Source organism: Patiria miniata, unplaced genomic scaffold, assembly GCF_015706575.1.
Source record: "Patiria miniata isolate m_02_andy unplaced genomic scaffold, ASM1570657v1 HiC_scaffold_24, whole genome shotgun sequence".
NCBI lineage: Eukaryota > Metazoa > Echinodermata > Asteroidea > Valvatida > Asterinidae > Patiria > Patiria miniata.
This window is the reverse complement of record NW_024037063.1, coordinates 19959990-19985627: the sequence shown is the minus strand read 5'-3', so window position 1 is coordinate 19985627 and position 25638 is coordinate 19959990. Positions and strand designations below refer to the sequence as shown.

At 40.8% G+C, this 25638-nt stretch overlaps 1 protein-coding gene across 1 annotated transcript; it reads left to right on the top strand.

Annotated features, from left to right (window-relative positions):
- The first annotated feature begins 3345 nt into the window (after positions 1-3345).
- Positions 3346-24407, top strand: LOC119732129. The gene is made up of 13 exons (XM_038205524.1): positions 3346-3833; positions 12582-12798; positions 13205-13546; positions 13835-13945; positions 14244-14387; positions 14740-14892; positions 15806-16546; positions 16746-17651; positions 18033-18908; positions 19253-20116; positions 20399-21295; positions 21593-22414; positions 22671-24407. The coding sequence occupies exons 2-13, from the start codon at positions 12658-12660 to the stop codon at positions 22740-22742; spliced, it is 6069 nt and encodes a 2022-aa protein (XP_038061452.1). The 5' UTR covers positions 3346-3833; positions 12582-12657; the 3' UTR covers positions 22743-24407.
- Positions 24408-25638: the final 1231 nt, after the last annotated feature.

The window sequence follows — 25638 nt, the reverse complement described above, 5'->3', positions numbered from 1 at the left end:
CAGCACCAGAAGAATGGAATAAATTACCTCATCAAATAAATATCGGCCCATCCTTGGAAAATTTCTAATCACAACTTAAGACACACTTGTTTGATGTTTTCAGAAACGCATAGAGACATTGCTTGTGTAGGCCTACATTGCGCTATGTAAGAATTAAATGCATTTCTGTGAATTCAGGTTGGTTCTTTTAATCAAATAATGGTCACATTGTCAGGAACTTTAAAGTAATACATTAAAGGGACACGTTCATCCCACTCTGGCTCACATACATGTAAGAAGCGTTTGAATGTGTGAATTGGGCCTGTTTGAAGTGCATCTGCTACTTAATGCAGGTCAACATCTGTTGACACAGCAAAAATGTATGATGTTTTATTTAAAGGGAAGATACAACATTTGCAAACATCAAAAAACGAAATGATCAAATGTTCACGAAATACCTTACTGGATTGTTAGGGAATAACAGTCTGAAGCATCCTGTAAAATCGTGGCACCTGGTGTGCTGATATTTTCAAGAAAAATTGTATTTTTCCAACGCTGGTCGGCCGACCAGCGTTGGAAAAAAAACTGGCTTATTTAAAAAAAAAACTGCTCCTAATTTTTCATATTTAGTTATTCTGCATTTTCTTTGCAATTGATTACACACCTGTGAAGATAGAGGTACAAGCCTGCTAGACTGATTCTCTGACCTTACACTTCCCCAAAGTCTACAAATTGCTCTGTTTCATCTTAAGTGGGGTCAGTGGGTCAGGGAACCAGACTACAAGAACATGATTAGTTTTCTTGGTTTTTCCAGCATCTACAAGCCCAAAACGTGAAACAAGTCGGTTTAACAATATTGGCTATAACATCCTAATCCTCCAAATCCATTTATTTCTGAAAATTGCAGCAAAAGCAAATGTCATACATTCCCTTTAATACTTAAATAAAGAGCTTTTCAATTTGACAATAAATTTGATTAAGGTTTATTCCAAAACGGGCAAACCCACTACAGACAAAAAAACCCAGGAAAGTTTGGTTCTTGATGTGAAAACTGATTAGCAGGCGGATCTTCAATATTTGGTATTCTCGCAAAGACATGCTCCTTCAAATTTTTCCCAAAACGGATGAAGTATTTTTTAATTATCATCATTTCAAATTCTCACTTTAGTCAGTGTTTTAACACATTTTCCTGTGCACAGTCAGTGAAGAAGTACAACATTCTCTCCAGCCTGCATAGGTTAAAAAAATCAACAGTTTTCGAGAACTTGGCATCCCTGCCCTTTACGTACGCACTGCCAAAGCGGATGTGCGGCAGAATGATCTCGAGATCAATTATTATGTGTTAAGTAATGGACATTTGTACCAGACTTGCCTTGTCAATTTTTAGTGTCGACATATTAAAGCGGTATCTAGATATCAGTATGGTTCAGTTTGCCTCTTGTTCAAGTCTTTAACTTGTGCCTAAACATGTTAAATCATGTAAAATGCACAAAAATGAATAAATACTTAAGAAATGCTTACGAAAAAAATGTCTTGATTTGCGTTCACTTTGATTAATTTGGCTGATGGTTGTAGACTAGGTGTCAATTTAATTATTTTAAAATAGTAGTCAATGATATTTCTCCTTTTCATAATGATGTTGTTAGGATCGAAAAGTTAGGCAGTCAAATTTTGAAGTTGATATCGCTTTTAGGGTCGACTCGGGTAAAAGCGGGCGGGTTAGCCACGACAGCCAGGCTAATCGAACGCTCAACCGCGGGCCATCACGATCCTCACGTGACGCCCGTAGCCGCGGCCGTAGCCACTGACAACGTCCGTTTCGTACTGGGTCTTCGTTTGCGATTTACTGCTTTTTCAGTCAATTGCATTACTCAAAAAAGTTGGGCTGGAATAATAGCGTCTGAAGTCGCAATGAACTTAATAATATGTTACCTTTTAAACTTGAAATATAAAAGTTGACTTTTGGGTCCACTTGACATTTCCGCTGTCCGGTCGCCATATATTTCCGCTGTCCGGTCGCCATATTTCCCGTTTCTAGGGATGAACAACGCATGCGTATTTCCACCACTGACTCTGCTCCACAGCAGGGTGCACGCAAGTAAATAGGCCAAAATCCTTCCCCTGAGCTCATGAAAAAAAGTTATACACTCAAAGTCTTCTATATTAGAGAGTTTTGAGAGCCGTGGAATTGGGAAATTGAAGAAATATGGCAATATACCTCTGGCCCGGACTTGGGGCTTCCAATTCAGAGCATTTTGGATGCAATCGGGCCCGAAAGTGGCGCTATTTGGCCATGTTGTGGAGGGATCCGTTTTTTCAAGATGGTTACTTTCTACTTTTGGAAACATCACAGGGGTCGTTTTCTTTTAGTGAGTATTTCTCAAAAAGTCATCGGTCAACCCACCAAAAATCAAAAGAAAATGCAAGATGACACAGTGCTCATCATTTTTCTGTGCAACTAGAACTCAATGTGATAATTTTGAGTATTTTTAAAAGAATTTTGACGTATGGGCATTGTCTTGGGAATTGTTTTGATTTGGTGCACCCAGCAGGGTCCTGGTGCCAGAGCTATTGAGCTCATGTCCTGTATAACAAAGAGCCCCAATAATGACGTCAGAGCTAATCGAACGGCACGGGGCTGACCCGTGTCGACCCGTGTGAGCTAAACGAACGCAGATGTAGGCGTACATGGAAAAAAAAGAATTACTGAAGAGAGATATAGGCCCCCTATATGTAGTTTACCTCGAAAATGATGGTGTCTTTCTGTTTACGTGCATTGTCTTTATAAAAGATGTATAACTATCGGTAGGAGAATCTGAACCCCCCCCCCCCAAAAAGAAGAAGAATTAAGGAGGTCTTCTCTATCAAAATATGAACAGAAGAACCAGTCTACTGTTTTCCTGCCCAAAAAGTTAAACAATACCCTGGGTATGATCTAACGGTAGCCTTGAAGTGACATTACAATCTCAAGAAAAGAAAAAAAATCCTGTGTGATATCGCGAATGCAAATTTATTTGCTATGAAAAAGACATCCCCATTGTGAGAGAAGTTTACTCTCTGACAAATTGAAAACCAACCACTAAACAAGCGTCATATATAGCGATGTAGGAATTGTGAATTCTGGGGTGACTCCGAGCTCATATGCCAACGATGTCCACACCGGGCCGCCGTACGTTTAAAATTCATGCATTTCCTGCCAACGTGTTGAAAAGTTATCAAAGGTCTTGACGAGAATAAAATGCAGCATTGAAATTCCAGACCAGTTTTTTTTGACAGTCTTTCACGCCGCGCGGCCCTGAAAACCTTCGAATTGAAAAAAACATGTATAGCCTACGTAGGCCATCATTCATAGTGCAACACGCCTAGGTCGAGGGTTGAGGAAATGCATGAACGCTTATGAACTATTCAATATCCCGCTGGTAGAACTATGCGTGTCGTGTGAGACCACAAAATCTATTCGTACATGTACATGTATTTATGATCACTTATACAGTGCTGACGATCGAGCAACGGCAGCAACATGTTAGAAACTGGATCCTAGCCTGCGCATGAATTGAAACATGATGTAGCTTTCCGCAGACCTAGGATTGTGCTTTTGGCAAGTTTCCAAGCGCCCACGGGGGACTGAACCTGCATTATCGCTAACACACAGTCGATAATTTGAAAGCCACGCATAGCTGTGAGATTGCCTGGCCTATCGAACCCGGAACTTATTGCGGAAATTGAACCGAATATCATTGCCAAGTGAGTGTTTAGGTCCATGTTCCTTTTTCCTGTGTGCTTGGACATGTTGGACCACAAGTGATGCCTGTGAACTGATCGACTGTACTCCAACGATTAGCAGCTAACTGTAGGTAAGCTCATTCAAGTTTGCCGTGGTGTTTAAGATTGTGGATCGTTATGGTACCATCATGTCTAGGATCGGTGCAGGCTTATGAGCTAGAACAGTCACGCCTCTAATTTGCTAAATATGAAATCATGCATGTAGTCACGCCGATTTCACTGGGGGGGGGGGGGGGGGGGGACAATGTCTGTTTAACCCATTAACAGTTGTCACCAAGTTCAGGGGGGGGGGGAGCACGATTTCGTCATATTGGAGCGTGCCCCCCCCCCCCCCCCCCCCCCCCTCGGCTACCGCCGCTAATAATTTGCTGTACATTGAAGCAGTCAGAAATTGTTGAATATCTTCTTGAATTTGCACCATGACTTGACCTTTTAGCTAGTCTGTGGAATATCCCCTATGACATGCGAGCAGACTCGGCGCTAATTATGCAAAACAATTAAGTCTGCGTCTTGACCTCGAGATTCTGACCATTCAGCGGGCGCCTTCTATATCGGGTCTTCGGTAACCCGATGTCGTCTTACAAAAACGTGGCATCCACATTGACAAATCAACAGCTTATAGGCTACATTTCTGATCGAAATGACGTCTCAGTTTTAAAGTCGACTCCCATTAGCTGGCGCGCGGGGTCGCATACAATTTGCATGTTGGGACATATCAGACGTACGTACGACCGTGGCTCTTCACACATGAATTAATCTGCTCCACACAATGCCGTTCAGCATGACATAATTTGAAAAAAACCTAATAAAACTGCAGGATATTCCGAGAATGTTTGGAAGGTAATGATATTTCCGTTTGCTATTACTGTGGTAGATTGTGTCTTTAGTTTATTTGTCTTTCACACATATAAAACAATCACCGGTCATCCGAACAACTTCAAACTTGTCACTGCACATTCTGGGTTCTGAGCAATACAGGGTGAGTAAAAAAAACGAAACCCAAATGTCGGTACCATTACTTTTAGGGAAGTTTCCATGTAGCACTTTCAAAATCTAAGATATGAAAGCCCAATTCATAAGCTTTCTTTTAGTACAAGAATCATTCAAATCACTTATGTACTTTTCAAGTTACGGAATTTTAAACACAACCACCGTTTTAAGGTTCTGTCCATGGAACACAAAAAGTTCAGTGTTCTTTCAGCAAAACGAAAACAAATCACATAGGGATGTGTGTGAGTTGTTTTGTTTTGATGAAAGAACTCACGCCTTTTTTTGTGATCCGTGGACAGAACTTTAAAACGAAGGTTGTGTTTAAAACTCCGTAACTTGAAAAGTACATGAGTGATTTGAATGATTCTTATACTAAAAGAAAGCTTATGAATTGGGTTATTATATCCTAGATTTTGAAAGTGCTACATGCAAAACCTCACTAAAACAATGGTCCCGACATTTGGGTTTTTTCTTTTTTTACTCACCCTGTACAGTGCCCGGTGTTACAGACGGACAGAGAAACTCAGCTTTTCTTGGGATTATAGTTAGATCGATAGATGTCTTTTCACAATAAAACGATTATGTTCATCGGATTGTAGCAAAGAGGGAAATTAGATTGGAGGTTTAGTAAGAAGAATGAGGAAATAACTTTTATGAATATGATTTTATTTTCGCTGTTGAAGGAGGAAGACTTCCAGCCAAAAAATATTGCTTATCCTTGTCGGAGGGAAATGAGCAATCTCCTCCGAATAATGTGTAGTCGTGAGAGTAACTTTGGAAAATTATTACCGAGTTCCCTTGTGGAGGAAGTATGTGTGGGGCCGAATTCATGAGCCTCGAAGAGTAGGGTATGAAGGGCCTTCGAGTGGACACTGTAGTCCGAAACACTGCCGAAATTGGGACTCTGTTACTGTATACTGAGTGCCCACTACATCGCAAAATACATATGCAATGTGTGAAATAAACTGGCACATTAAGCACTTCTTCAGCACTTGGCACAAGAAACATCATGTATAATAATCATATTGTATACCAAGCCCCTTTTCCCATACATTCTCTCCACAATTGCTCAACATGACCTGCTAACGCCATTTCTGCGAACTCAATCTCCTCTGATAATGTGTAGTCGTGAGAAGAATGTTGGAAAATTATTACCGAGTTCCCTTGTGGAGGGAGTATAAGTGTGGGGCCGAATTTATAGAGCCTCGAAGAGTAGGGTCAAAAACTAAAGGACCTTCGAGTGGACACTTAAGTCCGAAACACTGAAATTATGACTCTGTACTTCATATTGAGTGCCCACTTCTTTGCAAAACACATTATGCAATGTGTGAAATAAACTGGCACATTAAACACTTCTTCAGCACTTGGCACAAGAAACATCGTGTATAAGAATCATCTTGTATACATTCTCTCCACGATTGCTCAATATGGCTTAACCAAGAGATAACAGGCCTATATGCGCCATTTCTCTCTCGAGCTGAACTTGAAACCACTCGGCTTTTCTGTGTATCGCAAAAGATTGACGATATCGCTGAATGGAGATCTAAAATTTGATTTGACCGGTGACTGAAACAGGTCTACTGCTGACCTCACCTATGCATGCCTTATAAACCACTCGGCTTTTCTGTGTGTCGCAAAAGATTGACGATATCGCTGAATGGAGATCTAAAATTTGACCGGTGACTGAAACAGGTCTACTGCTGACCTCACCTTTGCATGCCTTATACATTTTGGTTATAGTTTTGTGTGAAGATCGAAAAAGTTGGCCTGATGTTGTTTTGCATTCTGTTTTTCTGCTTTCGAGCTCTTACACCCCTTCGCATGTATTGTATTGTGTACCACAACAACTGCAGTGCAATAGTATACAGAGTTATAAAAAAAAAAACCTGAAACCCAAATGGCAGGACCAATTTTCGAATGAAATTTTGCCTGTAGCACATTCAAAATCTAGGATACGAATGCCCAATTAAAAAGCTTTCTTTTAGTACACGAATCATTCAAATCACTCATGTACTTTTCAACTGTGTACTAAACACAAACACCGTTCTTACAGTTCTGTCCACGGATCACAAAAAAAGGTAAGTGTTCTTTCAGCAAAACGAAAACATTTCACGTACATCCCTATGTGAATTGTTTTGCAGAAAGAACACTTACCTTTTTTTGTGATCCGTGAACAGAACTAAGTTCAAACGGTGTTTGTGTTCAAATTCCGTACCTTGACAAAAACGGTGATTTGAATTATTCTTGTACTAAAAGAAAGCTTATTAATTGGGCTTTCATATCCTAGATTTTGAAAGTGCTATTTGCAGAACTTCATTAACGTACTATTGGTCCTGTCATTTGGGTTTTCTTTGTTTTAATCACCCTGTATTGTAATGGTCTGTACCACAACATCTGCAGTGCAATACCGTTTAATATTTCCACTTTTCGTTTTGAACAAGTTGAACTCGCGTGCAAAGCTCAACTTTTTGTCGACAATTTCCTGTTGTTGTCAGTGTCATATCTGCTTTCCTCTCTCATTAATTTTTTCCCCTGAAAAACTATATTAACATGTTTCTCATGCAATTAAAGCACATCCCGCATAGAATTATTTTTTTCTTCAAGGTTTACGAATTTCTCTTCGTTATCCATATAAAGACGATTGGAAAGAAGTCTTCGCACAATAAACCTCTGTTTCACGTATGAAACACTCGCACGCTATAACTATTGTTTAAAAGAAGCTAATGAATGATTGATTTCATACATGCGCATGGGAAACGTTTTTTCCATCATTATTTCTTTCGCTGGTTGTGTACATACAATTGAACGAGTAGATTGACGGCATACATGTACATGTTTGTTCCTTATCGTTTTTTCATTGGGAGAAACGCCATATGTTTGCATGTCTGGGTTCATCTTTTTATAGCACACTTATTTCCTTATTGGGCGGCTGTGAACAGTAATCGTAACTAACAAAAGCATCCCACACAATTTGAAAAGGGGCAGCACATTTCGTTTCCGCCTTTCTTAAAGGTGCACTTTTGTCCAAAGATCGCCAACCTGAACAGTGTTCGGCTACCATGCAAAGGCATGGCTCAAATCCAGCAAAAAGCCATTGGAATCTGTGCAAGGCTATTATTAGCCTGGCTCCAGACAATTTAATAATACGTACCAAGTCAATGACAATTTAATATGGGAAAGTACCCCAGCAATGCGGATAGCACATGTGTTTAAAGCATCGCCTTTGAAGAGAAACATGTGTGACTGGATTTAAGACTAGTACTCTGACGGCTCGATTTTTGAGAATCAACATCATGCATTTACTATTAGGATATGGAAATACAATGTACACGATATAATTGCGTGCACTTAAATTATACTTTAAATTATCCTCGCAAAGTAAAATTAACATTCGTTCGTCGGCAACGCGTTTTAGAGCCCACTAATCCCCGAAAATATTATTGTTTGGATTGTTTGCTTATCCTATATTTCAATTAAAGGTCTGGTTGAAAGGAAACTGACCTAATGTTTTACCGTTACCGAGAAAAGACGAAAAAACCGGTTGTTTACATCAGACGCGGCGGACATTCTGTGGCACACGCATACGTATTTCAAGCCGTGTCCAGTACGATACAATGTTGTGTGTGTGTCACATAATACACACTGCACCAATACTCAAATGTTGTTTATTGCACGTCCGCAGAACGCGATGCACTCTGCGGCAGGATTCACAACTAACACACCGCAGCTCGATTTTTGAGTCAAAATTTGGACCCCAAAAAATCAGTCTTGCATGGTTCTCGCAAGAATAGCACAAAAGCGCCCAGATTTTAAAGGATGGTTGTATGCACGTTTATACCTTACTTTTCAATGCTCTTTCCAATTAACATCATTTCGTTTAAAATGCATTTTGTAGCCCAAATGGGCGCATTCCAGGACGGGATGATACCCCTTTAATACCGACTAGTCTTGCTTGCAGTTAAACCAGCAGCTTTATTGGAAATAAACCCCCTTATGAGCTGACATTGGCAACGACAAGATTTTCTGTCAGTGTTGATCATAAATTTGATCCGTTATGAGCGTGAGCCAGTCGTGCGCCGCATAATAATGTGCGAACAAAAGAAATCATAATAGGGGATTTTCCCAAACGTTTTCCCATCTGGTAATTTCTCAAAGGCAACAAAAGTCGCCGCGTAGGCCTACTTGGTTGCGTTATATGAGTGAATATATATTGCATGTTCTCAACATCGTCGTCGAAGGGAGGATTGTATCTGAGGCGAATTTTCACTCGTACCCCCCGCCCTGCAAACAGGACGCTGGGATACTCTAATGAGCTTCACGCTCTGATTGGTTGGATTTTTCCGTGACCTGTGACCTGCGCGTCATCACGGCCATGGCTCTGCAAGGTTTGAAACGGCCGTTGAGATTGATTCATTACTCTTTTATTCCAGTTTAGAGATGCTTTTTTCTCGTTGAAAAGCGTATATGTAGAAAATTCTGTAAAACTTACCTGTGTTGTAAATTTACAATTCCCGTCACTCGCTCAGGCTCCGTTTCGAATCATGAACGGTCGGTTTGCATTATGCGACGCTCAAAATTGTGTCCACATGGTCCGCAAATGAAACAGAAATCACATCCGGTATGGAACGCGTGCATTTCTATGGGAAGTTTTCGGATAGTATTTGCGCACATCTAACTGCGGTCTTGAACAGCTGCAGCCAGATGCTTTATAGTTCAAAGGCCACTTCCTTCACAAGATTCTGTGAAGCTCATCCGATCCCAGCGTCCTGTTTGCAGGGCGCGGGGTACGAGCGAAAGGCGAATTGGGCATCATGATGGCTTTTGCACTCAATATTAAAATGCTAAAACACTTAATACATATGTAATGTAATTATTTTAATGTAAATCTTGAAAATACACCTTTGTGTCCCATTTAACATTACTTTCAATTTTCATTTTGCAATTTATAAGGTCATTTTGGTGCCTTTAGCTTTTATGCTCAAGCAAGTTTGCATATTCATTTGCCAGAATTTTGGATATTTTGCTGTTGTACATTTTCTTTTCTTTGGTGATTCGTTGTTCCGGTGCATGACGGCCAATGAGCAAAGTTTTCTCAAAGATGTTTTCAATGAGCAAATATTAGGTTCACAATAAACAGAAAATCTATAAATTGAACACTGTCTTCCTGATATGGCATCACAGCAGCAACACCCTCATTCGTCAGGAAACGCATGGACGATTTTGAACGTTAAAAGAAGTGCACTTTTCACTACACGAAATTAATCAAAATGTTCACCATTAACACTAACTGTGTAAGCAAAATCATATGAAAATTGGAGGATTCAAAACCGTTTGGCTATAAAGAAATATATCATAATGAATCCATTTTTTTTTTACTGTATAGCTGCCTCTTCTACGGGAGAAGGGAGTCGATTTTTTTAATTAAACAATTTTAGTGAAGGAGTGATGACGCCTTTTTTACTTCGATGCTTTAATGAACTCAACCCTTTTCCTACAAGGATTCGTGAAATATCCGAAAAGAAAGGAAAAAGGAACACAGCGCCCCTACTTTTAAATAGGGTGCAGCACACCCCTTCCGCTTTTCTGTCAGCATATCAAACGACGACATGTCCCGGGTGCGCCACTGTCTTTCTATTCCCCCCCCCCCCATTAACCCACCCCCGTCTTCCCGAAATGTTGGTTGGGTTCGTCTGTGTAGGCCCTACACTTCAAACTTCAGCGTGCTCATGGCGGACAAAATTCTTTGCACTGATGACTTTGCCTGGATCAAAAACAGCAGCAACAATAACAACGACAAACGTCACTTCATACGGCTATGAAAGTACATGTATCGCCAACGAGGAAATACAACAGTTTTTCAGAAAGCAACACTCAACAACCACTAGACCTATAGGCTATGGAAACACAAGTATAGTCACATTATTGTACTTGAATACGCGAGTAGTTTCGTTCATTTGAATATGAAAACAAAATGGTTTAGGTCGTTGTATATAGGTGTGTTGCGCATCCGTGCCTTTGCTCGCGGTCTACAGACAAAAATGGATTTGAAGGCCAGTCCATAAGCCATGGAATGCAGTATAGCAAATCCACATGGGACGCAGTGACATTTACAACTAATAATAATCTACAAGAGCATGCTTTATGATTCAAATTGTACATGTTTTTCACTCATTATTAGCGTCATATATGAACCGAGAAGGGAAAACTTTGCTTTGAACGTCCCACATGAAGCTCTCGGTCTTTTCATAGTCTCCGACGAAAAAAACAATCCACCCAAAACGTAGTTTTTTCCTGTTCATGTACCCTTAAGGAGACCTTTGTTTTTCGTCATAAGTTATACCCACTGATCTCTATATAAAGACTGGATAGCTAATAAAGAGCCGCACAGTGTACGAATTTGACGCCATATTGGTGAGACCGGCTGGTGATCTACAAAGGACAAGTTACCGTATTTATAGACAGCATGATTTCTTTTGTAACGTCGCGGCTCACTTGACTTATATTTTGGCCACCACCACTGACCAACTGACCAAGGTTTACTACAATTTTTCTAACGTCGTGGTTACTTTTATAATGCCGAAAATCACTTTTTCGGCGTTTTTGAAACAATAATCACTACGGAAATGTGTTCCTTTTAGAACATCATAATATGTGTACGTGACCAAAATGCGCGTCAACTGTTGATACAACGCGCGCGTATTTACGCGTAGAACGTTCGTATAATACGCGGCCATCTTCGTGAGACCGGGGGCGAATTGGTCAATATGCAAAGTCTACTGTGTGAATGTTGTATGCATATCCGCTATCCAGTCTTTATATAGAGATCAGTGCTTATACCTTAGGGAGACACCGGACCTTATAGGGAGACATTTCAATGTCTCCCGAATGTCATAACTCCTATATTTAAAGGCAAAATTTGATGTCGCAAATAGGCTAGATCGGTTGCTCGTGTCGTGGTCCAAAACATAAATAAAAATTCGTGGGGGCAGGATATAAAGGAAAATACCGGGGGTCAGGGGTCATTAAAGGTGGAAAATTGTGTGCACATCCCTATGGGAATGTCCCCCTATTTGCTAAGGTACCATTTCCCGTAATAATTTCTATAATTCTTAAATTAAAACAAAATTGAATTGGGCCTATACGTTTGTCCAAGGTCCTGCTTATAGGATCGAAATGTCAACCCAATCAGTTAGCAGTTTGCACCAGTTTTATTCATTTTGTATAATTATTGAAGCATTTCCTGTAAGCAGAGGCCAATTGAGAAATTGCACGGAAATGTGCAAAGCACGTGAAAACATATTTGGTTCCTAAACCAGGATATCGAGCCTAAATGTCCTGCATTGTAAATTCACAGATGACACCTCGCTTAGTGAACTTGCTACCGGTCTCTGAGAAATTGGGCAAAGTGGAGTGCACTATTAAAGGCATATCATTTGCTTTTCATGCATTTTGGTACATTTCCAATAATAACACCACTCAAAATCAAAAGAAGAATGTTAGAAACCTAACCTGATGAAGTTTCAGCTCAGTGGATATTACACCTTTCGAGAAAACAGTTGAAATTAAACCATGCACCACCTTTTGATCACAAAACACGATTTCGTCAGTATCATTCTTTATTTCCGAAATCACTGAGTCAATGGACTCGCTGATGATCGATGGAAATCACCTTCATTTTTTGATTTCTTCCAAATGACAACAAGCCAGATGGAATAATTTCACGAGGTGCTTAGTGCCATTGCGATCTTTAATCCACGCAAGCTTTTTGATAATAATTCGATAGGTTACTTTTGGGATAATCATGCAAATAACCCTTTTCTTCACGTCAGATTTGCAGTCTATGATTCGTTACATCGACGACATCTGATACCTCTTGGTGTATAAGTCGAGGTGTCGAGAGCCATCATGGCATACGTCAGGCAAGACTCAAAGATGCCTCAGTTGAAGCAGAAGCTTCACGGCTTCCTTGCCCACGGGATTCAGGACTTTCCCAGCCTGGTGACCTTCGGCGCCACACAGGAAGACGACCAGGAATCCTTACAAATTGTAAGTTTGTGGCCATGAAAATTGTCGTTTGATCTTGCACCAATATAGGATCTGTTAAACTTGTTTTAAAAACTCCTTGTTCTGAAAACTGTTGTTTCCATGCTCAAAACCTCAAACACTTGTGCGACCTAAATTCGTAAAATCTTGATATGCATATGCGCAACTGAAATACTAAACTGCCACTGGATCCTTGCCAGAAGTGGTATTCTGGCTTGGGAATGGAGAAAAATGTTTCTGATATACCGGGGACTAGACGACATGTGAGTACTTGTACCATAATGACTTGACATCAGAGTGGATGACTTGTGAGGACATTTAGCTAACTTATGACTTGACTTAAGACTGGATGACTTTGTGAGGACCTCTGGTTGACTCGAACCGTACTGTTGGTGTTTTATTTGACAAGGAGGAATCCTGGCGGAAGTTTATCGATAAGACAAAGCTCCGGGAACTGACCAAGAAACAGAAAGAGCAACAAGATGCTGTCTGGGAGATCATCAGAACTGAAGTCGAGTTCATCCGAGACCTGCGCATCATCGAAGATGTCTACCTCAGCACACTGGTCAACCTCCAAGCTTCTATCATGTTGAACGACATTGAGACTGAGAACATCTTTAGTAACATCTCAGCCATTGAGAAGCTTCACTCAAGGTTCTGGAAGGAGAAGCTGTCTAATGTTCCCAAGAAGGCCAGAGCGGAGAAAAGGCTTCCCAAGGCTGTAGACTTAGTCGAAGCCTTCAAAGGTTGGGTAAGTAGATATATAAGAAGTAATTATCCAACATAACTCAAGTGAAACAAATTGCTTTGAACAAGATTTGACACCTAACTCTTGCTTGATGACATGGCTGATAGATTTGCCTAAGATCCCAAAATCTTGCCATCTTAATTAGAAGAAATCTCATTTACATGTTTATCACATTGTTTACTTATTTGTGTTTTGGAATAAAGAATAACAGAAGAACCCATTCATTTCCCCCTTTGAGACACGATACGAGTGTCAGTGTAAGCCTCCAATCAGTTTTTTTTTCTGTTTTAGTTTGAAAGTATCTCTGTACCCTACCATGAGTTTGCCATCAACCAGAATGATTGCCTGAAGTATCTGAGATGCAGGACGAAGGACAACGAGATGTTCAGATATTTCGTCGAGGTAAAACCTGGGAGCTGTTGTTTTGTGTGAATAAGAAGAAAAAGAGCATTTCTGGTATGAAATAGGGAGGTTTAGACAATTTCTTGTAAAGTTTGGTTCTCGCCAACTTGAACTCTTGGATTTTTTTATCAATGCTGTGTACTCAGTGTTACCCAAGGACTTGCGAAAAAAAACCGGCTTAATTACTCGGGTTGGACTCAACCACGAACTCCTCTCAACAATACAAAATTCTTGAGAAAGAGAGGCTTTACTAAGACACCAAAACCCCAAGCCATAATTCCCTCATTTTCCCTTTTAGTGGGCCCAAAAGCATCCTAGGAGCCGAGGCCTCAAACTCCACCACCTCCTGGATTCTCCCCTGCGTCGCATCGCCAAGTACCCGGTCCTCCTGGCTGCACTGGAGAAGACAATGGATTATCAAAATCAATACCTCTCCAAACCAGTAAGTTGCAGAGAGCTACCATTGATCTTGTAGACAAGGTTTTTGCAAGTTGCACATTAAATCTTTTCGAGTAAAACTGTTTTCGAACTATATTTTTACCTGCAAGCAGTGATGAAGTTGAGTCCACCACAAGTTCTTTCACTAGTAAATCACAAGTTCCTTAAGTCCAGTCACAAGTAACAGGTGTGAGCAATAAAGGAATGCCATTGAACAATTCATTTGAATAGCTTGTGACTTGAAATGAGATTTGAAAACTTGTGATAGAGTTGTATGGACTTGTGAGGACTTGTAATAGACTCGACTACAACACTGCCTGTTTGTCACTTTTCTATTCATTTTTATTTTATGAAAGGTGTCAGAAATCAGAGCATCTGCAGTACAAGTAAGCCTCGAGGGGAGAGATGAAATGGAAAGACAAAAGAAGAGGGGGTCCTTTGAGGTATGGAGGTCACCTAGGGGATCAAGGGAGTATCCCAAGTCTCCCTCTGATGAACTTTTCAGTGAAGTATGTTCAACTTTATATTGACAGTGTGCTTCTATTGTTGTACAGCGTGTGTCAATAAAAACGCAGGATTCAAAGCGATTTTTTTCCGAGAAAATTATGCTACTGGTGTGCCTAATTGGATAAGGATTTGATTGTCCTTAATTTCATCTTTGACAAGATTTTTGTTTGGTGGAATTTGGACTTTTGGTTCAAAAGTTATGACAAATTTTGTGAAGCCCTTCTGAAGCGGGTTGGTCTGATTCAATGACCTTAACACAACGACCAGTTATGTACAATGTAGGTATGCATTGAAGACAATTAAACCAGAACAAAACTTTCTTTGAAACAACTGATGATAAGTATCACTTAAATTTAATAACTGGACTATCATTGTTTCAAAGCATCATGAATTATTGACTAATAACATTGATTGTGGACTAAAGGATTATGTAAGCCTAATCCTGCCACACATGTCCTTCTTTGTGATCCACAAATACTTTCACCTGTACTGAATTCAAACCTTTTATTAGGTATGTGTGATTTCACAAATCAGACCAGCTTGGAATTTATAACCCTTCTTCAATGTACTCTATCTCTGGACAGGATTGTCCAAATGAGATGGGATAAAAAGCATAGTGAAGAGAAGGAAAGGTACTTTGAAAAGAGGGTTAACATTATGATGAACAGGGGTGGTTTATATTCTTAATATTTTTGTTTCTAATCCTGCGGTTTTTTTTGACACACGCTGTAGTATGGTGTACAAGTCATACAAAATATGGGACAGGAATGTAGGATAATTAAACCTCTCAGACGCAATGGTGTACTTTTTTGTCTTCTTTACCAATTGAATTGAACAGTACTCATATCTGGGTACTGATTGAAGGCAGTATGTGTTTTTCAGTTCATCTGTTATGTTGCTTATTTTTATTTCCAGTCCTTTGATTGTGTGTCTGTTGAGGAAGCCAAGACTCTTGAGCTGGAGGAGACACTGAATGATATCATGAGGCACGGACTTCAAGATTTCTCGAGCCTTCTGACCTTCAGCACCACGAGAGAGGATGATGAGGGTTGCTTTAAGATCAAGGAGTCTTGGCGCGCATATGCAGACAAGGAGAAGCTATCTGAGTTGGACGAGAAGGAGACAGACCTACAAGACGCCATTTGGGAGATCATCAAATCAGAGGTTGGGTTTATCCGAGACATCCGCATCGTCGTCGATTTTTATCTCTGCACTTTGCTGAATGTGCAAGCATCCGTGTTTCTGAATGAGGTTGAGACGGAGCTTATCTTCGGCAACATCACTGCCATCGAGAAGCTTCACACGACATTCTGGAAGGAGAAACTGTCAAACGTCGTCAAGAAGGCACAGGCTGAAAAGGAGCTGCCATCAGTCTCCAACTTGGCTGAGGCATTCCAAGAGTTTGCCAGTCTATTTGCCCCGTACCTCGAGTTCTGCACCTCCCAGAAGAATTGCTTGAAGTACCTGAAAGATCAGTCGAGGCAGAATAACATGTTCAAGTTCTTTATTGAATGGGCAGAGAGACATCCCAACAGCCGAGGCCTCAAATTGATGGATCTCCTCGAGTACCCAATGCAGCACATCGCAAAGTACCCCCTTCTTCTTACTGAAGTAGAAAGCAAGCTTTGCGAAAGTCAAACAGAAGTATCCAGCACAGTAAGTCTTACAAACATTCCTTGGATTCTTGTTCAGAATATGATAGATGTGGGAATGGGGAGATTGATATTATTACTAAGAATATTTCCAAGGCCCGGCAGTTTTTGGAAGGTTCAATGGTGTTTTATATGTTTCTAGATGTTTGAAGAGGTACTGTAAAGGTAATGGTTATTTTATTAATATGATTATTTCAAAACAGATATCCCAGGTGAAGGAGTTTGTCAAAAAAGTGATGCACGAGTCCACACAAAGACAAGAAGAACAAGGGGATGAAGATGGAGGTGAACAAATTGATTCAACGGAGAACAAGACATCCACAATTGGAACATTAACAAAGCAAGACGACTCTTCCTGTGAGTATGTAGATGAGATCGTCACGTGTCTAGTCCGGCAAGATCCCAGGTTGAAGGAGTTGCAGCAGATGCTGGATGACATTCTGACCAACGGGGTTCAAGACGTTATGAGCCTGTTGACATTTGGCACTAAGGAGGAGGATGCAGAATGCTTCCAAATCGAGAACTCTTGGCGTGACTTTGCAGACGAGGAGACACTAAGTGGATTAGATGAGAGGCAGACAGGCCAACAAGAAGCCATCTGGGAGCTCATCTTAACAGAGAGTAGATTCGTCCAACGCATTGGCATCATTGAAGACGTCTATCTGAACACCCTTCTCAACCTTCAAGCCTCCATCATGTTGAATGAGATTGAGACTGAGAAGGTGTTCGGCAGCATCGCTGTAATCAAGAAGCTCCACACGAGATTCTGGAAGGAAAAGCTCTCCAAGGTTGCCGAGAAGGCTCGAGCAGAGAAGAGGCTGCCCTCAGCCTCAGACCTGTCGGAGGCATTTGAGGGATTTGGGAATCTCTTCGCGCCCTATATCGAGTTCTCAGAGCAATATCACGAGTGCCAGAAGTATCTGAGACAGCAAATCAAGACGAACGAAAAGTTCAGGTATTTCTTGAAGTGGGCGAAGGGTCATCCAAAAAGTCAAGGTGAGAGTCTGGAAGACCTTTTACAATGTCCCTTAGGACGCATCGCCAAGTACCCCGACTTCCTCACTGCAGTAGAGAGAAAGACGCTCGAAGATGGGACCTTATCACAAAGAGTAAGTCAAGCATGAATCATCATGGGCATGACTTGTTTCTTTTCTAAACAGTGTGTTTTCATGACAAATTTAAAAGGACCAGTGAATGGGAAATTCTTGTACTATGTGTAAGCTTTTACCTCACAGAAGCTTTATAAATTCAGAGATAACTGTGTAAAGCATCCCATTAACCGGTGAGTAGTTATCCTTGACAGTGCTTAAGGTTTATAATCTTTTTTAAGCCATTTTTTTTACTTTCACAAAACTGTATGTTCAGTACTACTGCTTGGTACGTTTTGTTTTGCAAATGATAAATTTTTGTGGTTAATCGGGAAAAGGATTTTAAGACATTGAAAAGATAAAAATACATCAGTCCTAAGACATTGTTTTGTTTTACTTCAGATACAGGAAGTGAAGGAATTTGTTTCTCGAGTCGATCACGAATTGAAACAGGAGGAGGACAGAATGAAGACAAATTGCAACCACAGAACATCCATGAAAGACAAGGAAGCTGATTCTTCTTGCGAGTACGTTGATGAGGTCGTTACAGCTTTGATACGGCAGGATTCCAAGATGGTTCAGTTGCAGGAGGTACTGGATGATTTGATGGCGAGTGGACTCCAAGATTTCAAAGGCTTGCTGCAGTTTTGCCCACCGACAGAAGACAAGGAGAGCTGCCTCCAAGTTCAAGACACGTGGCAGGAACTTGTGGGCCCGGAGGAGCTTTGTAAGATGGACAAGCAGGAGGTGGAACAACAAGACGCTATCTGGGAGATCGTAAAGACAGAATCTTGCTTCATCCAAGACATCCGTGTCGTCGATCTTTATCTCCGCACTCTGCTCAACGTCCAAGCAGCCATGCTGCTGAGCGACATTCAGACAGAGAAGATGTTCGGCAACATCTCTGCAATCGAGAACGTCCATGACAAGTTCTGGAAGAAGCTATCCAGCATCACCTCTATGGTGAGGGCAGGGCAGGGGATGCCTTCAGTCGTGGATTTGGCAGAGGCGTTTGAGGAGTTTCCGCAGCTCTTTGCACCGTACATAAAGTACGGCGTTGCTCAAAGCAAATGCCTGAAGTATCTGAGAGAGCAGAAAGTGAATAACGAAATGTTCAGGATGATTTTAGAGTGGGTTGAAAGACATCCAGATGGCCGAGGTCTCAAACTGCAAGATCTGCTCAGCTTGCCAATGCAGCGCATCGCTAGGTATCCAATCCTGTTAGCTGCGATAGAAGGAACACTCGATGAACAAGACAAATCAGAAGTGTCTGAAATGGTAAGTTAAAGTCAAAACGTATGCATATTTGGTGCCACGATTCGGGCAATGTGGGTGCAAGTCTTTTTCTTTGGAAGAAAGTTGTTCGTTTCTTTGATAAATTAGTTCAAAACAAAATTGTTCAGCCCTGCATTTGCTTATACCCGAATGCTATTTGTCCGTGAATAACAGTGGACATGTGAAATGAGCATTCATTTATCTTTCGTGTCACCATGTCCAGACCCAATTAGCTCCAATAGGTGATAACTAGCCCTTCAAACACTGAATGATTACCATACAAAGCAATGTACTGATCGATCCTATGGAACAATTTATGGAAAGCAGTCTTGGTTCTTTTTATTCAGATGTCCCAAGTGAAGACATTTGTGAGGCATGTTTATCTGGTGTCAAAACAGGCAAAAGAGAGACGGATTTTACCCGAGGGAACTGGCTCCCAATCACCCCTGATTCGCAAGGCAGCGGTCAGACATCAATCTTCATCCAAAGAGGACAACAAGATGCTCCTGTTGATGGAGATGCTAGAAGAGTTTGTGACGGACGGGATTCCCGATTCACCAGCTGTGCTGTCTCTGAGTGGCAAGAGAGAAGACGATGAGAAGTCCTTCCAAATCGAGGAATCATGGCGATCACTTGGTGACCAGGAGAGGCTGAGTGAGATGAATAAAAAGGAGGAAGATGAGCAAGATGCCATCTGGAAAATCATCACAACAGAAGTACAGTTCATCCAAGACTTGCACCTCATATTAAACTTGCATCAACGATCGCTCACCAATCTCCAAGCATCCCACATTTTGAATGAGATCGAAAACGAGAAGATCTTCCGTATCACAGATGCCATCTTAAGGCTCCACACGAGATTCTGGAACGACAGCCTCTCAACTGTCATCAGCAAGGCACGGGAGGAGAAGAGATTCCTCTCGGCCAGAGACCTAGTCGATGCTTTTGAGGGATTTGCAGATCATTTTGCCCCCTACACCGTGTTTTCAAAGGCTCAGAAGGAATGCATTAAGTACCTTAGGGAACAAATCATCCACAACAAAATGTTCAGGTACTACTTGGAGTGGACCGAGAAACACCCCACGACCAGAGGTCGCTGTCTTCAAGATTTTCTGGTGTGTCCAATGCAGCACATCACCAAGTACTCACTTCTGCTTTCCAGATTGGAAGAAACAGTGGATGACCAGGACAAAATGGAAGTGTCGAAAACAGTGAGTTGAAGTTCAGTTACCAAGAACTTTTTGGACGTTTTTATATGCTGTGGCCAAACGTTTTAAATTTGTTTTTATCTAATGCTGGTTTGATTTGACTGTCTGGCAGTTCATAAAATCTTTACAGCAAACTTGCTATGTTACATTTACTGAATTATGAGGCACCGATGGTCTTGTTTTTAGTTGTCACATTGTCCAATAAGTATCGGCAAATTGGCTAATGTCGTCATCATGTTGAGTTGTGTACATAAACAAATAACATTGATTTTATAATTATCTCAGCTCGCCGAAGTGAGGAAGTTCTTGATGCTTGTGTCTCCCAAGAATGGCCAAAAAGCAGAGAGTCAGGGGCCGGTAGAGCAACTTGGAGCAACTAGCCAACATAAAGGGGCAGTTGGCGGGCATGGCACCAATCCATCGGGGGAGTATGTAGAGGTCTTCGAAGATTTGGCGAGTGAAGATTCGGACATGCTGAGGCTCACGCAGACGCTAGACGAATTTGCGACCTATGGGCTTCAGGATTTTCCAGCGCTGCTCACGTTTACCATGAAGAGAAAAGACGAGGAATGGTTCGACATCGAGAGATCGTGGATTGAGTTCATCGACCAGGAGAGGGTGTGCGAACTTGATCAGAGCTCGGTTGATCAACAAGACGCCATCTGGGAGATTATCTCAACAGAGGTTAGCTTCATCCGCAACATCCGCATCGTTGTCGATTTGTATCTCTGCACTCTGCTCAACCTCCAAGGCGCTATCCTGCTGAACCAGATTCAGACAGAGAAGATCTTCAGCAACATCACTGCCATCGAGAAGCGCCACTCCATATTCTGGAAGGAGAGACTGTCCAACGTCATCTGGAAAGCACGCGAAGAGAAGAGGCTTCCGTCAGCTCTGGACCTGGCCGAGGCTTTCGACGGCTTGGAAGCACTCTTCAAGCTGCACGCCAAGTTCTGCACTACCAAGATCAAGTGCCTGAAGTACCTCCAAGAGCAGACTGAGAACAATAAGATGTTTAGGTTTTTCATTGAGTGGGTTGAGAAAAATCGTAAAAGCCGAGGCCTGAGGTTGCAGGATCTTCTCGAGTTGCCAGGGAAGCGCATTGCTTCGTATCCTGTTCTTCTCACTGAGGTTGTGGAAAAAACGCTTAAAGACGAAGACAAAGAAGCATTGACTAAAAGAGTAAGTCCAAGGTCATAAAAGTAAAACGTAATATGCTAAGAGAAACTTTGATCTGTTGGACTAATTAACATTGGTATATACATGTACTTCAATCTGACAGTATGAGCAGAAAAATGTGTTTCTCTTAAATTCTCAACTTCGATCAGTAAAATCTACATTGGATATAATTTGAAAAAAATCCATTCCATGCAGTAACCGGTGCTAAGAATGGATGATGTATTCGACTTGAATGTTTTCATTTGAACATTATTTCGAACATAGGCCTGTATTTTGTTCTTTGTGATTTTTTTTATTTAGGTATCTGAGGTGAAGCAATTTTTAATGCAAGTGCCTCTCGAGATGACACAGGAATCTGGCAAGGATGAGAAGACCTTTTATCGCACACAGTCCACGAAAGATACAAAGATGCTCAAGTTGCAGCAGACTCTTGATGAGTTCATGACCAACGGGCTTGAATTCTTCCCCACCCTGATGACCTTCACGACAGACCGAGAGGATGATGAGGAATGCCTCAATATCGAGGACTCCTGGCGTGCACTTACCGACAACAACAACTTGAGTGACTTGGACAAGGAGCAGACGGAACAGCAAGAAGCAATCTGGGAGATCATTAGCGCAGAAGTCAATCGCGTCAAGGACTGCCGCGCCGTGGTTCTTCTGTACCTCAGCACCTTGTTTAACCTGCAAGCCAACGGCATGCTGAACGAGATCCAGACGGAGAAGGTCTTCAGCAACACCACCGCCATCGAGGAGCTACACATGAGATTCTGGAAGGGAAAGCTGTCTAACGTCCTCAAGAAGGCTCGGGCAGAGAAGAGGCTTCCCTCGGTGGCAGACTTGGCCGATGCTTTTGAGGGGTTCGCCAAGCTGTTCGCACCTTACATCAGGTTCTGCTCCTCCAGCAACGTTTGCCTGAAGTACTTGAAACAACAGGTTGATCAGAATCCCATGTTCACGTTTTTCTTGGAGTGGGCAGAGAGACATCCCCACAGCCGAGGCCTCAAACTGCAAGATTTCTTCGTCTCCGCCACGCAACACATCTGCAGGTACCATTGTCTCCTGAAGAAAGTGGAAGAGACGATGTCTACTGAAGATGGCAAAATGGAAATTAGCAAAAGGGTAAGTCGATGTTTTATCACAACCAAGTGTATGTCCTGATATATCACAACAAGACGGGCACTCCTTAATGTTCAACAAGAAGCTGTATCTTGGTGATTCTTTTCTTTAGAGATGCTCCAGGCTCGACTATGGATTGATAAAATACTTATTGATCAGATAATGGACTCGCAAGAAGTTATCAATTTAAAAAAAAAACAATTTGTGCTTGTTGTGGTAGAATGAACCTAATTAAATTTCATGTTTTGTTTCTCAACAGATATCAGAAGTAGAGTACCTCATCGGGCAACTAAACCACATCATTGAAAGTTCGAGCCAATCGGTGTCTTAAGACACAAGAAATGTGGAGATTTATGCGCACGGCGAGACAAAATTTACATGCGATGTTAATTCTGTATGACTACTTTTTTGTAAATGACCTTGAACATGGAACAAGAAAGTTGAGATAAGATTTTCTCTCAATTTTGATGTGTCTTTACACAGAGCACACGCATGCGCGTTTTTCCCCCTAAAGAAAAATGCATCGGAATAACCTGTACAAATTCCGTTTGTTTATTTCATTGCACTTAGAACCAGACGTGCCTGGTTGAATGACATATCCATCCGCCACAACCGAAGCCATTTATTGTGGCGGTACAACGGAAAATATGTAGCTAAAATTAAAAACAAAGTAGGCCTAAAATATATTTTCATAGAAATGTTTATAATGATGTCGTAACAATTTAGTGAGTCCTTTTTATCGTTCTCACCTCGTCCTTCAAAAGCTAGCCATCGCGCGAAGAATAAAAACTAAACTCAGCGTTATATGTTAAGCCTCTTTGTTGGACATATCGTTCCAGATCTATATCGTAGCATTCGTAGAATTATGGTGTAATTCCTTTTTTTTTATGGCAAAATCTTGTGAATGTTGCAACCTGACGCTGTTATTTTTCTTCATATATCATCTCAATGAAGGTCAGTCATTGCAAAAATGATGATAAAACATGAATCTGGGACTGCGAAACATTTCAAGGTTTATAGAAAATACTTAGAAAATGTTCTTGACTCTCCATAGACTTTGTACACAACCGCTAAAGTAGCGTCAGGTTGCAACATTCTTTCCAGATCTTATAATTTATAATTGATTGGAATTATTTTAGTAGTTGGCATTTTGTACGTGAGATGAATGTATTCATATCAGCAATGGAGAAGTTGCCGAATGTTTTATTATTTCGTTTGATGATTTCGGAACGAGTTTATTTTAAGCGTATTAGGCCTAACAATCCGGATTATTTTTAATTTTCAAACTATATTTTTATATGTTTTTATAAGCTTAGTGCCTTTGATATGAGGATAGCATTTATATTCAATAATAAGGCTTCCCTGTGAAAATATGACTAAAAATAAACCACAGAAAATTATTGGAAAAAAAATTGAAGAATTTTAAAGATACTGACCGACATGACTCAAAATATAACGGCATAGTAAGTTCCTATTATGCATTTTCACCACAACTGTTCATTGTGTATCAAATCTCCAAATATTTCATAAATTTTTTTAGAGTGTGAGTTAGAAGGAACGATATAATTATAGTTAAAGGTTGTCAAACAGTTAAGTCACTTCGTTAATATCCTACCAGTTGTAGCCCCAGATATATACTCGTTATATATGAAATATATAATATAATATGAAATTATTTTGTGAAACGTTTTGCATAATGGTCACACAAGACTAGAAGTGAGAAAGTTGTTCTTTGGTGTAAGATGAACAGGGAGCACTAAAAATGTTTGTGATTTTGTCAGAATGTTTATCAATATGATTCTCCTCATTGTTCTCGTACAATCATATTCACTTAGGGGCAATTAAGAGATAAACTTTAATATTCTTATAAAATTTGGGGATGATGTTGGGTATTAATTGTAGTACCGCACAGTGCCACGATGTAGATAATGATAATAAGTTTGGTAAAGAGAGTATTTTCCATTAAAACTGATAAACGGTTGAGGAATCAAATAATGTTGGTACACGTATTTGTAAATTATTTTTTAGCTTTTTATCGATTATCTTGCGTTTGCTGGATGCGGGTCCACAAAGAATGTACATTTTTGATATTCAGGAACAACATATACAGGGTGAGTAAAAAAAAAGAAACCCAAATGTCGGGACCATTTTTTAAGTGAAGTATTGCATGTAGCACTTTCAAAATCTAGGATAGGCCTATGAAAGTCTTCAAAAGCTTTCTTTTAGTACAAGAATCATTCAAATCACTCATGTACTTTTCAAGTTACGGAATTTTAAACACAATCACCGTTTTAAGGTTCTGTCCACGGATCACAAAAACTTCAGTGTTTTTTTTTTCAGCAAAACGAAAACAAGTCACATAGAACGCACACAACTTTGTGTGGACCAATCCGGCATGCTATCAATTCTATATAGCTATCACGAAGGTTCCCGTCGATGGCAAAAGCATGTAGCTGGCTGTTGTTCACACAAAAAATCCGACGTCACTAGGAAGTTGCTAACAATAACTTGTCATGTCCTTGAAAGGGGGCTCGCGAGTACATAATTGTGATCACTTGCTCGGATTCGTCTATGTTAATTAGGGTAACGTCGCTTCAGTTTAAACCACGCCCACTGCACATTAATTAGCGTAACCACTGGAACCGCAAGTTAACGCAACAGGAGTGTTTAGCCAATCGCCGCTTGTAATCAGTGGTGCGCGCGCGTACATGACGAGGTCTCTCGGTTTATTCACGAATCGGCCATATTAAATTAGTAAATTGAGAGGTAAATCCTCTATCATTGTTGGAACTTGCGAAGAGCAAGGAAAGCACTGACATAAAGTTAATAACAAATGAATACCAGTCTGCTCTGATGAATACATTAACATTTGTGACCTAACATACCTAATGTTTTAAGCCACATTTAATTAGATTTGAGGTGAATGCATGAATACTCTTGCACCATCCCATTCAACAGTTCACAATTTATAAAATACTTTCAGAGAACACGACCAAAATGGCTTTCCGGTTCGTTAGTGTGACGTCGTTGTCAATTCAATCACGGTGTAAAATAGCACGAATGGAACCGAAAGTTCAATTAACGCAATTCGAGCGTGTAGTATGCATCCGAAGAGCAAATATGAGACCTTATTTGGACTACGAGGACCAACTTATAGGACCGGTTTTTAATACAAGGGGTTCATAGTGGAAGTAAATTAATGGTTGGGTAATCCTTACCGTACCTTT

Excerpts from the sequence above, each read along its gene's own strand:
- LOC119732129 (XM_038205524.1), top strand. The coding sequence starts at position 12,658 with ATGGCATACGTCAGGCAAGACTCAAAGATGCCTCAGTTGAAGCAGAAG. Across the intron at positions 16,547-16,745 it reads AAACAGAAGTATCCAGCACA|ATATCCCAGGTGAAGGAGTT; the intron begins GTAAGTCTTACA and ends ATTTCAAAACAG. Across the intron at positions 18,909-19,252 it reads AATCAGAAGTGTCTGAAATG|ATGTCCCAAGTGAAGACATT; the intron begins GTAAGTTAAAGT and ends CTTTTTATTCAG.